The sequence below is a fragment of the Lynx rufus genome, unplaced genomic scaffold (genome assembly GCF_022079265.1).
Source record: "Lynx rufus isolate CCGP_SWC_20201006 ecotype Redwood Valley unplaced genomic scaffold, mLynRuf1.p SCAF_2, whole genome shotgun sequence".
In the NCBI taxonomy this organism is placed as follows: Eukaryota; Metazoa; Chordata; class Mammalia; order Carnivora; family Felidae; genus Lynx; species Lynx rufus.
The window spans coordinates 9454136-9469119 of NW_025814834.1; the positions used below are offsets into that span (position 1 = coordinate 9454136).

At 39.5% G+C, this 14984-nt stretch overlaps 1 protein-coding gene across 16 annotated transcripts in view; it reads left to right on the top strand.

Moving 5' to 3' along the window:
- Nucleotides 1-14984, top strand: part of TRIP12 (thyroid hormone receptor interactor 12) — a 139455-nt gene that overhangs the window by 55031 nt on the left and 69440 nt on the right. For 14 of the 16 annotated variants that reach the window (XM_047084960.1, XM_047084963.1, XM_047084966.1 and 11 more), the window contains one exon: nt 502-1304. In XM_047084960.1, the coding sequence (XP_046940916.1) occupies nt 502-1304 (803 nt within the window). The remainder of the gene's footprint in view (nt 1-501; nt 1305-14984) is intronic. The other 2 variants (XM_047084969.1, XM_047084968.1) reach the window with 1 other exon arrangement.

The window sequence follows — 14984 nt, forward strand, 5'->3', positions numbered from 1 at the left end:
AGGAGTCTTTTAGAAAGGAGTAACACAATACTATAAAACTTTCTTGCCTTCATTTGCATACGAAAGTGCATACATTAATGGTTATTTAAAGCTTTGACAAAGAAGTTGTATTTAGGAATAGAGCGTCAGTATTCTAGCTTCAACTGGTTCTAAGCATTCTTTTTCTTGTAAATTTAATTCATGTTTTGTGATTGGGGGGGGGGTTAGTGTCAGTAATCTTTGGGCTGAAGAAATGCCCTGATCTAATCAAATATTTGATCATGTCATCAAATATTTAGCCATTTAAAGTTACACCTATCCCCCTCCCCCCCCACTGCCCCCAGTTTTGAACCATTTGAAAACCTGTATTTATTAAGCCCCGGACTCAATCAGGAAAACTTTTGCACCTTTTTTTTTATTTTTAAAGCATTTATTGCATAGATTTGAGAAGTTAATAAGTATTATAGGACAGGTTTAATGATGGCCGGCCGATACTAACTCTCTTCTTATCTACCCTGTCAGAAGCTGCAGTTCATCATCTGCTGTCGTAGTTCCACAACCAGAGGATCCAGACAGAGCCAATCCTTCAGAAAGGCAAAAAACGGGGCAGGTGCCTAAGAAAGACAATTCTCGAGGAGTGAAACGCAGTGCTAGTCCAGACTACAACAGGACCAACTCTCCCAACTCTGCCAAAAAACCGAAAGCACTTCAGCGTACTGAATCCCCCTCAGAAACGAATAAGCCACATAGTAAGTCAAAGAAGAGACATTTAGACCAGGAGCAACAACTGAAATCTGCACACTCGCCATCGACAAGTAAGGCTCACACCAGAAAGAGTGGGGCCGCTGGCAGTTCACGGAGTCAGAAAAGAAAGAGGACAGAGAGTTCTTGTATAAAGAGTGGTTCTGTGTCTGAGTCCACTGGTGCCGAAGAGCGATCTGCAAAACCCACCAAGCTGGCTTCAAAATCCGCCGCCTCGGCCAAGGCTGGGTGCAGCTCCATCACTGATTCTTCCTCTGCCGCCTCTACTTCCTCCTCCTCTTCCGCTGTTGCCTCGGCCTCCTCCGCCGTGCCACCAGGGGCCAGGGTGAAACAAGGAAAAGACCAGAACAAGGCCAGGCGTTCCCGTTCAGCATCCAGTCCCAGTCCCAGAAGAAGTAGCAGGGAAAAGGAACAGAGTAAAACTGGTGGCTCTTCAAAATTCGATTGGGCTGCTCGTTTCAGCCCTAAAGTTAGCCTTCCTAAAACCAAACTGTCTCTTCCAGGGTCTTCTAAGTCAGAGACATCAAAACCTGGCCCTTCTGGATTACAGGCCAAATTGGCAAGTAAGTGGATGGCGACATCTCTTTTTAAAATGAAATGTTTCTTGGTTTGTCAGAAGTGACTATGCTTTCAAGGTAGTCAGATTTGTTTTGCTTTTTTTCCGGCCTGAGGCAGTCTCAGGTTTATTACCGGATCTGTTTGTAACAGTGCATAATAATTGATGCTGCCTTTAGTTTGAAGGAAACCGGTAAGAAATGCTGCCTTCTTATTATTACTAAGTGGTCACATTTTAGTGCCTGTGTCTTTCTCCTTATAGTTCTTAAGTTATTTCCTGTTATCAGGGCAGGACATCAAGTTGGATTTTCTATAAGCAGACCAGAAAGTTATTTCAGTTATGAGTCGCTTTGGACCATGATCAAAAATCACATGGTGGGTTGTGTTTTGGGGATGATACATTCTTGATGTATGGAAATACTGAGTGAGCTAAGTTTTCAAAATAAATGTATCCTCGTATAAATTAAGCCTTATTCACATGTCCTGTTTTGTGGCCTTGAAGGAGTCTGGTCTAAAGATGAATACCTCTTATGTTCCCTACACTGGCTTTGTTTTGTCCCACATAAATGGGAAAGAGTGTTGCCCTCTTGAACCGCGGAAGAGAGCTAACATTCGGGAATAATACATTTCAAGCAGAGAAACAAACTAGATGGGAGATAGGGATCTTGAGGCACTTTTCTCTTTCTCTTTTTGTCAAAAGGCTTCTTCAGGGAAGCCAAATGTTCATGTCATTAGAATGATTAGGACTGGTGGCGGCCCTCTTCAGTTACATGATTGCTGTCACACTGAAGGGTGTTCTTTTCTTTTTCCTATTTTGAGAAATCTAAAACACACAAAAGAATGATATAGCCCTTATGTATAGTTTTTTTTAAGCATTTAATTTTTGTAGTATTTATCCAGGAAGCTTGCTTTTGACCGTCTTTTTTTTCCTTGCCCTCATAGAACATTTTAGATTTATATTTTGATAGGGCTAGAACCTTTTCTTGGTTCTTGACAATTCTATATAGCGTGCTAGTATTCTTGTCAAAGTTTAGCTAATATTGAATCAGCCTAACCTAATATTGAATCACAGCCAATTGTCAGCACTGTTTCCTTTAACCCTACTATCTGCACTTTCACTTGATTCAATATTAGCTGAACTGTGATAGGAATACTAGTAGGCACCACATAAAATCTTGTCTTTAATCTGTACCATAGGGTTATTGTGAAAATAACATCTTTTACGTTGCAGCATTTTGTTCAGTTTGGCATTTTATTTTAATTTTTTAGAGTTTATTTATTTTGAGAGAGAGTGCATGCGGGGGTGTGGGGGAGAGCCAGAGTAGAAGGAGAGAATCCCAAGCAGGCTCTGCTCTGCCAGCTCAGAGTCTGGCATGGGGCTCAATCCCACAAACTGTGAGATCACGACCTAAGCCAAAAATCAAGAGTTAGATGCCCAACCGACTGAGCCATCCAGGCACCCCCATTTTAGTATTTTAAATACACCTTACATCTGTCTAAAATCTTTTGAATTTCAAGGTACAGATACTGGATTAAGATTAAGATTGGTATCTTGAGGGGCACCTGGGTGGCTCAGTCGGTTAAGCATCTGACTTCAGCTCAGGTCATGATCTCACAGTTTGTGGGTTGGAGCCCCACATTGAGCTCTGTGTTGAGAGCACGGAGCCTGCTTGGGATTCTCACTCTCCCCTTCTCTCTCTGCCCCTCCCCCCACAAAATAAACCTTTAAAAAAAAAAAAAAGATTGGTATCTTCAAGTCAAAAGGGAATTAAAAGCCAGGTAAAAAAGGGCACAGCCAACTGTCCCGTTGGATCTGCCAAGGTTTTCTAGGTACTTGGAGTTAGCTTATCCCTTTTATACCTCTTCTTCTCTGTTTTTAAGGAAGTAGAGAAGTGTGAGAGTGTGTGTGTGTACACATGTACATACGTACGTACCCATTGTAGTAGCTGCGTGACCTCCACAGCCATCAGGCCAGGTTGAGTGTGTGGCATGTTCAGTGGAATTCACTTCTCCACTTCTGCTTTCCAATTGGCTTTACTTAAAGCGCTTACCACTTTCAGCTCTTTTTTCTGGGGAGTCCAGTGCAGGGTGAGTTCAGATTGTTCTCGAGTGTCATGTCCTCAACTCTTCTTGGTCACTCGTTTTCTTTTCTTCAGTCTGTTAACAGGAGTTTTCAAAGAAAACCCAGCCCCCGGTGGGTTGTCCTTGGTTTCTCTAAGTGAGAAAGCACTGAATGTCCTGTTGCCACCTACCCCTCTGCTGTAATAAAACAGTCTATGAAACTCACTCTGCACGTGGTCACAAACGGAGTAGTTTAAAACTCCCCTTGGATGGGGCGCCTGGGTGGCGCAGTCGGTTAAGCGTCCGACTTCAGCCAGGTCACGATCTCGCGGTCCGGGAGTTCGAGCCCCGCGTCAGGCTCTGGGCTGATGGCTCAGAGCCTGGAGCCTGTTTCTGATTCTGTGTCTCCCTCTCTCTCTGCCCCTCCCCCGTTCATGCTCTGTCTCTCTCTGTCCCAAAAATAAATAAACGTTGAAAAAAAAAATTAAAAAAAAAAAACTCCCCTTGGATTTTCTTCCTCAGTTTCACAAAATCCCTATGTGTTGTATGGTCACAAATACCACTTTCCCATTTTCACTACCACTACCCTAGTTCTGAGCCCTACGCTGTTGAAACAAGAGAATATGCAATTCCTTAGCATCTGATAAGTACGAGGTATTTTACATAGGCCATCCACTTACTTTTTTTTTAAAAATGGTGCTTAAGGATAGTTATTAAGGAAATGTATTTCATGAGGTGAGAACTTGCACGGGTAACGTGTCTCACAGATGGCAGAGCAGCGATGGGAAGATGGAGGCTACGCGTGACTTGAAGCCACTGCTTCTCTTTGCCGCTTCCTTTTCAACCTTGGGAGCTCTGTCTTGTGCTGATACGCCGTGTTTTGGGTCGTTAAGAGACGTTAAGATCCAGTTTGATCCTTCTTTACTGGGATTGATTCATCTTCAGAGGTGAATGTTGTGTGAACCCAAGGATTTATATCCTACCATTCACTACAGATTTGTTGATTTTCAAATAGGTGAAAATCATTTCAGAACAAAATAGTAGGGAATATTTATGTGTAATGTTCTTACAAGTGCCTGATAACTTGTAAATAGTTTACACGGATCATGTCGTTTACTCCTCATCAGCCCCGTGTGGCAGATACTATTCTTACAGGTAAGGAGACTCAGGGACAGTGGTCAGGTTGCCTGCCCAAGGTCACAGAACTTAGAAGTGATAGAGCCAAGAGTGAAACCCAGGCCATCTGGTTCCAGAAATCAGTCATGACACTAGAACCATAGGATTGAGTAGATTGGGTGAGCTAAATCTAGGAAGGCTTCTTGAAGTCAGACAGGGCAGGGTGGATTTTAGGCATGGTTACGTGTGTCACTTTGGGAAAGAGTTCGTAAAGTAAGAAGCAATACTGCGATAGAATTGACAGTACTTGGTAATTTTACTTAAGAACATAGGGGCAAAGTAAGGTAGTTTGGGGGGATCTCTTGAGTTTCAAGAAATGGCATTTTGGGGATAGTGAACTCTTCTTATACAGGTAAAAACCCTGGGTTTGAATTCTAGTTCTGCTCTTTTATCAGCTGGCAACTGTGGGAAAGCTCGTCATCTTTTCCTTATAAATGGGCATAATCGTTTATTCGAGGAATAAATGAGCAGACTTAGCATAGTGCTTATTAGTATATGAGATGCGTTATAGAATTTAGAGTGTACACTAGAAGTTGAGTGTCTTAAGACAGAAAACATATTCAGCAACCTTTTGAGAATGAAGGACTGATAAATCCTAGCCTGTGATCAGTTTAAAGCATAGCTATTTTTAAATTTGGAAGGTCTTGATTTAGTTATATTACTTCATAGTTTTGTGTGTTTGGGCCGATCATTCGGCTATAGTTACAGTAGCAGCCTAGCCCCTGATGTTATATGTAAAACAATATTCTTGTGAAGCATCAATAAAAGAATGTAAAAATAACTTTGTAAAATTAACGTGCCATGCAAACATATAAAATGGTGACTTGAGAGTTACTGCCGTATATTTGAAGGGCTCTTTATGCATGAGGAATCCCCCCCCCCGCCCCCCCCCTGCACGTCAACCTGGGGACAAGATTAGATTCAGTGGGTAGAGGTTGAGAGGCAGATTTCTGATTAGTGTATCTCGGGGAACCAGAATCTGCAAGTTGCCCGAAAAATGGAGTAGACCACTTTGTGAGATAGAAAGCATTCCAAGTTGGGTAGTTACCTGTTTTCGTCAACTTGTTAGCATTCAGTGAACCTGTTAAGTAGAATATGGTATGTTTTCTTAGGTAAAGGCTCACTGATCTGATTGGTCAGTAAAACTTCATGGATCAGTACTTACGTGATACTTTGTGAAAACTCATTTCCCACAGCCAAATACTACTCCAAATACTACTCCGGGAGATGGAGCATACGCGTTAACACATCGAAGGCTGTGAGAAACCTCATGGTAACTTCTGCTTAACCTCGTAGTTTACAGATTTGCCTGACCACAGGTCATTACCTCGGGAGACAGCAGTAGTCCAAGGAGCACCTTTGGGAAATGATACAATACATTTAGTTGGGACACTTAAGCAAGAAGACCTTTCCCAATGTGCTGGTTCGGCAACTGTTCACAGACTGATGGGCAGGTTCCTGCTGAGGAATTAGAGTTGGCAGGAGAACTAGTGAAACAGCTACTTTTGTGATGGGCTTCCCAAAGCCTTGTGGCTTGCCAGCTGCAACTGATCAAAATAGCTCAGTGGCAAAGGTCACACACTGTATCAGTTGGTTGAAGTCTTGAGAATGCCCCAGAAAGGATAGTGTTACGTGACAATTTTTAATATGCATTAGGAAATTATTCTTGCTCTGTGTTGTTAAACGTAAGCAAACAGACCTTCTCAAAATTTACGTAGCGTAAATGTATAACCAGTGGGGCAATGTAATGACTCAAATGATTTTGGAAAATATTTTATATCTTAATGTATCTCCAAATGTTTTTACAATTATTAATGGCTTCAAGATCTATTTTGCTAATTTGCCTTTTTAAGCTAAATTTGAAATAATAGGACTGTTTCAAAGTACGTGCTGAGTGTAGTAGGTGATGGATGGCATAGAAATGTAAGAAAGTTTGTGATCAAAATCTGGGCTGTTACGGAACTTCTTTATGGAAAAACGTAAAGATATTTCTAGTCTGATACGTCTGTTTGCAGATCTGGTTTCCTCTCATTAGTTAAGGGGACACCATGTGCACATTATTAATAACGTAGCAGCAGTTACCAGCTTATTTCCAGCTTGAGTTTTCTACTCTTCTGGTGCCTTGCATGCAGCCTGTGGCCATTATTAGAACTAGACAAGAACCAGGCAGATGCAGAATTCTGGGAAGGTAATTCGGTCTAGATCAGGACTCTACCGTCAGCCCGAGACTGAGACATGGTGCTTTGCACCTCCAGCCTGGAAGGAAGAAATAAGAATGAGTTGAGAAGGAGAGAATTTAAGAGTTACACTCTTGGTTTCACCTAGAGTCTTATAGGGTCATACATGCCGAGCTTATATAATTAAATTATTTTTCCACCTCCTGAGGTGTTGGCTGAGGAGCTTAAAGGGAAAAGAATGAAGTGGTGACAGTTTTCTATATGGTAAGACAGCTGTTGAACTAATTTGGCAACTTAACACTGTAATAATTCTAGTATGTAATTACTTTGAAAAATCACCAATGATTCCTAATAATTTTTAGGCTTTAAAAAAATTAAATTAGGAAAATGAGTTGCCAAATTTAAGAACATTGAATGGAAACAAGTATCATCAGCTTCTTTGTTGAGAAGGCTTTGTTTTATTTTACCCAGTGAATTTTAACCAACCATGGTATGTATTTTTGTATGCCACGTTAGAATAAGAATTATTTTGGTCAGATTACTTTTTACTGAAGTTACATATAAATTGATTAGGAAAAAACAGTCTTCCCGCCACATTGCCCTTCCCCATTGGATTATTTTGGTATCTATTTCCATGTGTTTGGATTATGTACTCATGTTTATTTATTTGTTGCTTTTCTCCCCCCTCCAACGTGTGCTCTGTTACACACCCTTTATGAAAGTTACCGCACCTCTGTACCCACCAAGCACATACTGCATACACTTCCCATTTGCCCCGTCATGATCAGTGCCTGATGTTTGTATGGAGACAGAAATGCCATTTACAGTCGTGTCAGAAGGGTTCCTTTCTTAAATATTTTTGTTTTTCTTGATTTAAATAATTATTTTGTTGATGTTGTTTTCCTTTTCTGTGAACCCATTACTCCAAACTCTTTGCTAATTGTCTAAATCTTTTTCAAGCTGTCTACTTGTGTTTGTTAAATTTTCCTAAAGAAATAAAGTCTCTGGATGGCTGTTCTTTTATGCCTGTGCACTGTTTTTATTTAGCCAGGGTATTTTCTTCAGTCTTTGGTTTCTTCAGTCTTTGGTTTAGTTTTCTGTTAATAGATCCCACATCGTCTTTCCTGGATTACTATTTTGTGTGATGGAACCTCACTTCCGCTTGCTTTCTAAGAAAACGTGCGTACAAGATTTTTAAAGGCCTTTTATTTATTGATTTTTCAGATCTTGAATGTCTGAAAGTATATCAACCTTGATACTTGTTTGAATGAATATAGAGTTCTGAGTTAGAAATTATTCTTCTTAAGAATTTTGAAGAATTACATTATTTTTAAACGTTTTTTTACTGGAAACATTCTGATTCCTAATCTGTTGTATATGTAACCCATTTTTCTGGAAACTTGCAGCTCTTGACCTCTGTGTCATGATATTGCCTTCCCTTTGGGTTTTCATTTCTTGTTAGGGTACCCCGCAGCCCTGGTTTCCCTTGGGACTCTCACCTTAAAACCTGGATTAGAACCAAGCAAACCGAAAACGTTGTTCACTGTATCCTTGTTTCTTTCTCTTTCTAGATCTCCTGTTGTTTTGGATGATTATCCTCTTGGAAAGTTCTGGTCTTTTCATTCTTGATTTACTTTTTTGTTCTGCTTTCTGGTAGATTTCTTCAACTTCTTCCAACCTTTCTCTTGAGTTTTTTTTTGTTTGCTCTCTATTTTCAAGAGATTATTTTGTTCTCATTTCCTTTTTGTTACGGACGCCTTTCTTTTTTTGAGGACATTAATGGTGAGTTTTCTTTGCACTATTCTCTTATGACGTTTTTTGGGGGAGGGAGGTTGGTTTGGTTTTGATTTTCATACCGGGAAATTTCCTTAGGCTTTGGTAATTCCTGGTTGTTTCCTCATACTCAAGTGTATGGGGACCAAAAATCCAATTTGTAAGCTCTGAGCACAGAGATGAGATTTGACTGAAACTCATTCTCTAGTGATCTGGTTGGTTTAATCATTACAAAACCTCCTCTATCATTATTTTTAGATCTTTTTCTTTGGTAAAATTCCACAGAGAAGATTCCTTTATGCTCCTGCCTGGAGTTAAAAGCTGACCTGACCGAGGTCTGGGGGCTGAGCAGGAAAAGAGGCCACCTGTCATCTAATATGTCTTGTTGATGCTTGATCTTCCTGCCCTCCTCTTATTTTGATATGGTGCACCTATATGCAACTCTGTCCTTTGAGAATTTCTTTGTTTCATACTTTCTTAAGAATAGAGGTCTTGTGTTTTGCTGGGTCAGCAGAGGGACAGTTACCCAGCTGTACAAGTGGGGGAGGGGATCTGGGGATCTGACTGCTTTATAAGCAGTCTGTCAACCAATCCTCAGTTTTAATTCCAGAGCCATCCCAGAGGTACCTGGTACCATCAATTCCTGAACCTTTGTGAGATTTTGAGTGGCCCTTTCATTGGCAATTTATCTCAGTTTTCTGGAATTTCTCGTGCTAAAATTTCTGCTTTTCATCTTGTAAAATTGTATTGCGATAGTAATCTCTTCTATTCTTCTCATCCTTGTGGTTTTATGCCTCAGATTTTTTTTTAAGTTTATTTATTTATTTTGAGAGAGAGCAAGCAGGGTAGAGGGCAGAGAGAGAGAGAGAGACAGAGAGAGAGAGAGAGAGAGAGAGAGAGAGAGAGAGGAGAAAGAGAGAATCCCAAGCAGGCTCCTCACTGTCAGCACAGAGCCTGATGGGGTCATGAATTCACGAGCTGTGAGATCATGACCTGAGCTGAAATTGAGTCAGATGCTTAACTGACTGAGCCACCCAGGTGCCCCTGCCTCAGATTCTTTTAATGCCATTTTAGTGGAGCTCTAGGAGAGGACAGAAGTGAATGCATGTGTATTCAGTCTGTCTTTAGCCGGAAGTCACATACTTTTTGATGTTTATGCACATACTTTTTCAAAAGTTGGAGCTTGCTCTGTGTGACAGTAGAATGCCCTAATATTATAAGCCAGGCTCCATGCTGGACATGTGACACACACTAAATTCTATCCTTGTGACAACAGAATGAGGTAGCATCCATGTTTTTGGTATGAAGAACCCAAAGTGCTTTTATTTGCCTACACACTTATTAATAGATTTTTTCCTTTCAAAAAAACTATATCATTTTAATGGCTGTAAATGGATGTACTCTAATTTAGCTCATTCCCAATTTGTATTGTTCTAAATTTTTAAATTGACTAGAGCTTTGTAATTTACATCATTATCTCCTTGTTAGGTTTCTGGTTATGTTCTTTTTAAATACTGATTTATTTTGAAATTGCCCCTAGAAATATATGAATTTACATTCCCACTAATAGGGTAAAATACCAATTGTTCAAATCCTTATTAGCTAATACTGTGTTCTGCAGTTTTTATTACTATACTGGTGTTTATTTAACCATTCCCTATTATTGGACATTTAGCTCTTTTCCAGTGTCTCATTATTAAAAACAATGCTTAGATGAATATCTTTGTACATGTTTAATGTTTTTAATTTGCATTGCCAACTCCATGCATGAAATTGCATTGACTACGAAATAAAAACTTGGCTTAGAAAATTCCATTTGGGAATTAGCTTACTGTCATCTGCAAAACTTATCTTTTATTGTTACTGAGTGATTTTAAAATAAACATCTATGATCCCTTTTAATAGGATAGGTTACTTTCCATTTTGTGAATTTATTTTGGTAAAGTAACCATTAATTAGTAGGGATGTATATACTTGAAAGTAGACACGCAACACTACCAAGTTATACCAGGTTCTCACAATTCTGTTTTGGCTGAAGGGATCAAGATCTAGTTACTGAAAATATTCCCACTGTTAGTTAATTCTCTTTATTTGGTTCACTTTTTCCAGTAGCAAAATGGCCCCATTGCAGGATTCTAAATTGAAGTCTCCATGTGGGATAATAGTCATGTTATTTGGTTTTTCTGTTTATGAAGAAAAAACAAGTCTTTCTGAAAACCTTTTGAAATAGATTCAACATGTGTAAATAAATGGATACTTCATAGCTTTTTAAAATGTATAAACAAATTGGGGATTTGTGTTTCAAAAATCATTCCTGATCATCCTTTGATGACTTTAAATATAAATGAATTGATTTTGAATACCCGTGTTTAAAATACTGGTTTGTGTACCTTATTCATTGGTTTGTCTACTCCATTTTATTTTATTTTATTTTTTTTTTTCAACGTTTTATTTTTATTTTTTGGGACAGAGAGAGACAGAGCATGAACGGGGGAGGGGCCGAGAGAGAGGGAGACACAGAATCGGAAACAGGCTCCAGGCTCTGAGCCATCAGCCCAGAGCCCGACGCGGGGCTCGAACTCACGGACCGCGAGATCGTGACCTGGCTGAAGTCGGACGCTTAACCGACTGCGCCACCCAGGCGCCCCTGTCTACTCCATTTTAAAATGGAGATGTATTTGTTACCTGTGGGAATATTGCAAAACTTAGAAGTAAAAAAATCAAAATAATAATCTAGAAAAATTAGGACTGAAGCTAATACTGCTTAGCTTATTTTTCTAGTCTTATTTTTCTTTTCTTTATTTTTAAATTTTTTTTAATGTTTATTTTTGAGAGAGAATGTGAGCTGGGGAGGGGCAGAGAGAGGGGGAGACACAGAATCGGAAGCAGGCTCCAGGCTCTGAGCTGTCAGCACAGAGCCTGACGTAGGGCTTGCACTCATGAACTGTGAGATCATGACCTGAGCCAAAGTTGGACACCAACTGAGTCACCCAGGCGCCCCTTGTTTTTCTTTTTAAAACACAAGAGGTTTTGTTTCTATTTTTTTGGGGGGGGGACAAGTTCTTATTTTTTAAATATTTAACTGATTTTTGAAGTTTAGATGAGTCCATATACTGTTCTTCCTTTTTCTCTTCAAAGTCCAGGTCAGTATATATTTTCTGTAAAGTCCCATAAAGTAAATATTTTAGGTTTTACTGGCCACATAAGTTTTTTGTCACATCTTCTTTTTAACAACTTACTAAAAATGTAAAAAACCATTCCTAGCTAGTGGGATGCACAAAAACAGGCTGCCAGATGGATTTGGCCCATAGGCTGCAATTTGTCAACACCTGCCTTTTTATAATTTTAATATAATTCTGTGTTATATAAGGTAAATATATTCTATGACATATATTATATGATATGTGGCATACATACATATATACACCAGTCAGTTCACATGACTGGTAAAGTCAGGAGATTTGTTTGCTTCAGGCTTGGCTGGATCCAGGAGCTCAAATAAAGATGACCCTGTCGGTCCCCAGCCTGTGTTACGGCTCCCTCACCCTACCTTCCCCAAGATTACTATCCAGTCATTAATGAATTTCACTTGTAAGAAAGCCCCTCATTTCCTTGGGCCTTGAACAAATCACTATTGTGGAGGTAGAGTTGTAATTTTAATGCTTTTCCAGAAGTATAGTAAAGATGTAGTCGCCTCTGTTTTGCTTCAAAATAAGCTTAGGAATTGTGTAGTTGGCTGGGTTACGCACCTTTAAGCAAGTCAGTTAATATTTTTGTGTCTGAAAAGTAAGAATAATCATAACTTTATATCTGAAAGTGCTTTTGAAAACTAAAGCCAGTCTAATATTGTGAAGACAGTGTGTTCTAGGGCACCTGGGTGTGGCTTAGTCGGTTAAGCATCCCGACTTTGGCTCGGTCGTGATCTCGTGGTCTGTGAGTTCAAGCCTCCCATTGGGCTCACTGCTGTCAGCAGCAGAGCTTGCTTTGGATTTTCTGTCCCTCACTCCCCCCCCCCCCTTCTCTGTCTCTCTCTCTCAAAAATAAACATTAAAAACAAAGAGGCTTGATGGTATACTTCATTTAAAAAAAAAATGTTCTAGAACTGACAGCTGAATGGCCAAAAGAAAGTTAAGCTCTCCCCATTTCTAGGCAGAGCTTGGTTTGCCACACTACTTCAGCTTTCCTTTTTCCCCGAAAGTTTGACATTTCTAATCTTAACATGTTTTAGATTTGGGAGGGAGAATTTGTAGAGTTCTTCCAACATTTGACTTGATTTGCCTAGAAATACTGAAAAGTTATTAATTATCACTCTTTGCCAATTGTGAGGTGTTCCCCTGTTCCAGATTTTGGAGCAGAGATACATACAACCGCTAGTTTTGTCTCCCATCCAGGGTTCAGGTAATGTTACAGATAGAGACCTCTTTTCCACCAAAGCGTTACATGTAGCAGCTCCTTTACCATTGGATTGCCTTTCAGAAAACAGAACGTTTGGGGTTCTCCTAGTTTATCAGGCTAAATGGAGTCATGTCACGTAGCCTGACAGCCATTTTACTTTGCAGTGGGATTATAATACCAGTTAAAAATATCTATCTACTCTGTTGTTGTGGTTCTCCTTTGTCCTACTTTTCTGCAGTTTAGTACGTTTCTCTTAAATTTTAACACCAAGAATGGATGAACATTGTGGCACATCCATACGAAGGGATACTTCTCCACAATAGAAAGGAATGGACTACTAATCTGTGCAGCAATGTGAATTCATCTCCAAAATACTATAGGACTCCCATTTTTATGAAATTCTAGAAGAGGCGGTAATGTCAGACAGGCACACGAGTGGTGTCCAGAGGTCCGAAATGTGGGGGAGGGAATTAGCAGCAAGGAGCATGAAGGGACTTTTTGGAGTGATGGAGATGTCCTGTCTTGATTGTTGTGTTGGTTATATGGGTCGGTACGTTTGTTAAACTCCATATTGAACCCCGTAATTTAAAGTGAGTACATTTTATCATAAGAAAATGACATATGTGTGAAATTATTTAAAAGAAAGTTAAACACTGAAGTCTAAAATAGGGCATGGGTAGTGAAAGTGTAAAAGTTTGGTCAAAAACTATACTGTCACCTCATTAGCAATATAGGAGTAACCCACAGTGTGTTTATTTGAATTTTTGGGGGGATGTCACTGAATAGATACAAAAATGTTTGCTAATGTCCATTGCTGTATCACGGTATATGTATAAAGACATTTAGTATCATATTAAGTAATAGTGATAATAACAAGGGATTTTAAAGTGCTTTAGAGGTAAAAACACTGTGGAGTGTTCATATGCAATGTGCACTCATTTTTTCTGTAAATTGTACATTTTTAGTCTATTCTAACTTAGTTGCACAATTCCAATAGATGAGTGGAATATTTTCTAAAACATTATTTAAAAATAATTTCTGAGTTGTTTACAGATTAAAAAAAGAGTGATACTAATTAGCTGAATACATGAAGCTAGTCCCGTAATCTGTCCACGTGCCATGTTCGTCTTGCAGATGACGGGGTGTATGTCCAGGCAGAGGAAAGCTAGTATAGGGTATCAGGCATAGATTGGTGATCGCACCGAGGAACTGTGGTGATATGCTGTGTAGAAAATCAGTCTAAAAACACAATTGAAATTTAAGAAACTCTTGGGCCAGTCTTTCCCCAATTAAAGTTTCAGCTTGGTCCTTTTATGCTAGTTTGAGGAGTCTGCGTAAAGTTTCCCAAAAGTTACTCTGGGGGAGACACAAAAAGGCGTGGAAGGTTTGGTTTAGATTTCTAAATGGTAGTAATGCCTGTCTAAACATCGATTTTTGTCTTCATAACTTCTGTTTGGTATTTAAAGATTCTTTAGTAGTGTGCTGTTTTTACTTAGCAACTTTTATTATACGTGGTATGGGGACCATCCCAAGTTAAATGAACTGAAGTTTTAAATTAAGCAGCTAGAAGCCCAAGAAGATGTCTGGAATTTTTTTGTTGTTGTTGTTAAACCACCTCTTATCCAGGCCGTTACTGGTGTCTTTATCCCAGTCGGGAGTAAGGAATTTCTGATCTTTCCACTGTGAAGCAGTGAAATGGTCCAAAACATTAGAACTTGGAAATAACAAGTGAGCTAGAGAGTTGTTATTACTATGTAATTAGTCTCAGATAAAGGTAAGGGCTCTGTCAGATGATGCTGTACTTCTCCTGGAAATAGGCTTTTTGACTTTGGAGACCTTTCACTGTTGGAGATCTTTGTTTAGGTCCAGCACACTGCCCAGCGTGTCATCATGGATGATAAGGTTGTTGGGGGGGGGGCGGGGGGGAGGGCGAACAGCACTCTGACTGCTTCACCGTTGTTTATAAAATAGTAATAAACTTTACCTTTACCTAATGCTGTACCTTTTTAGGTTCTGTTAACCCTATAAAGGGTATCAGTTAGCTTCTAGAATGACATGTGAAGTGTGCTTGATTTACTTTTGACCCCGAATTATCCAGTTATCTGT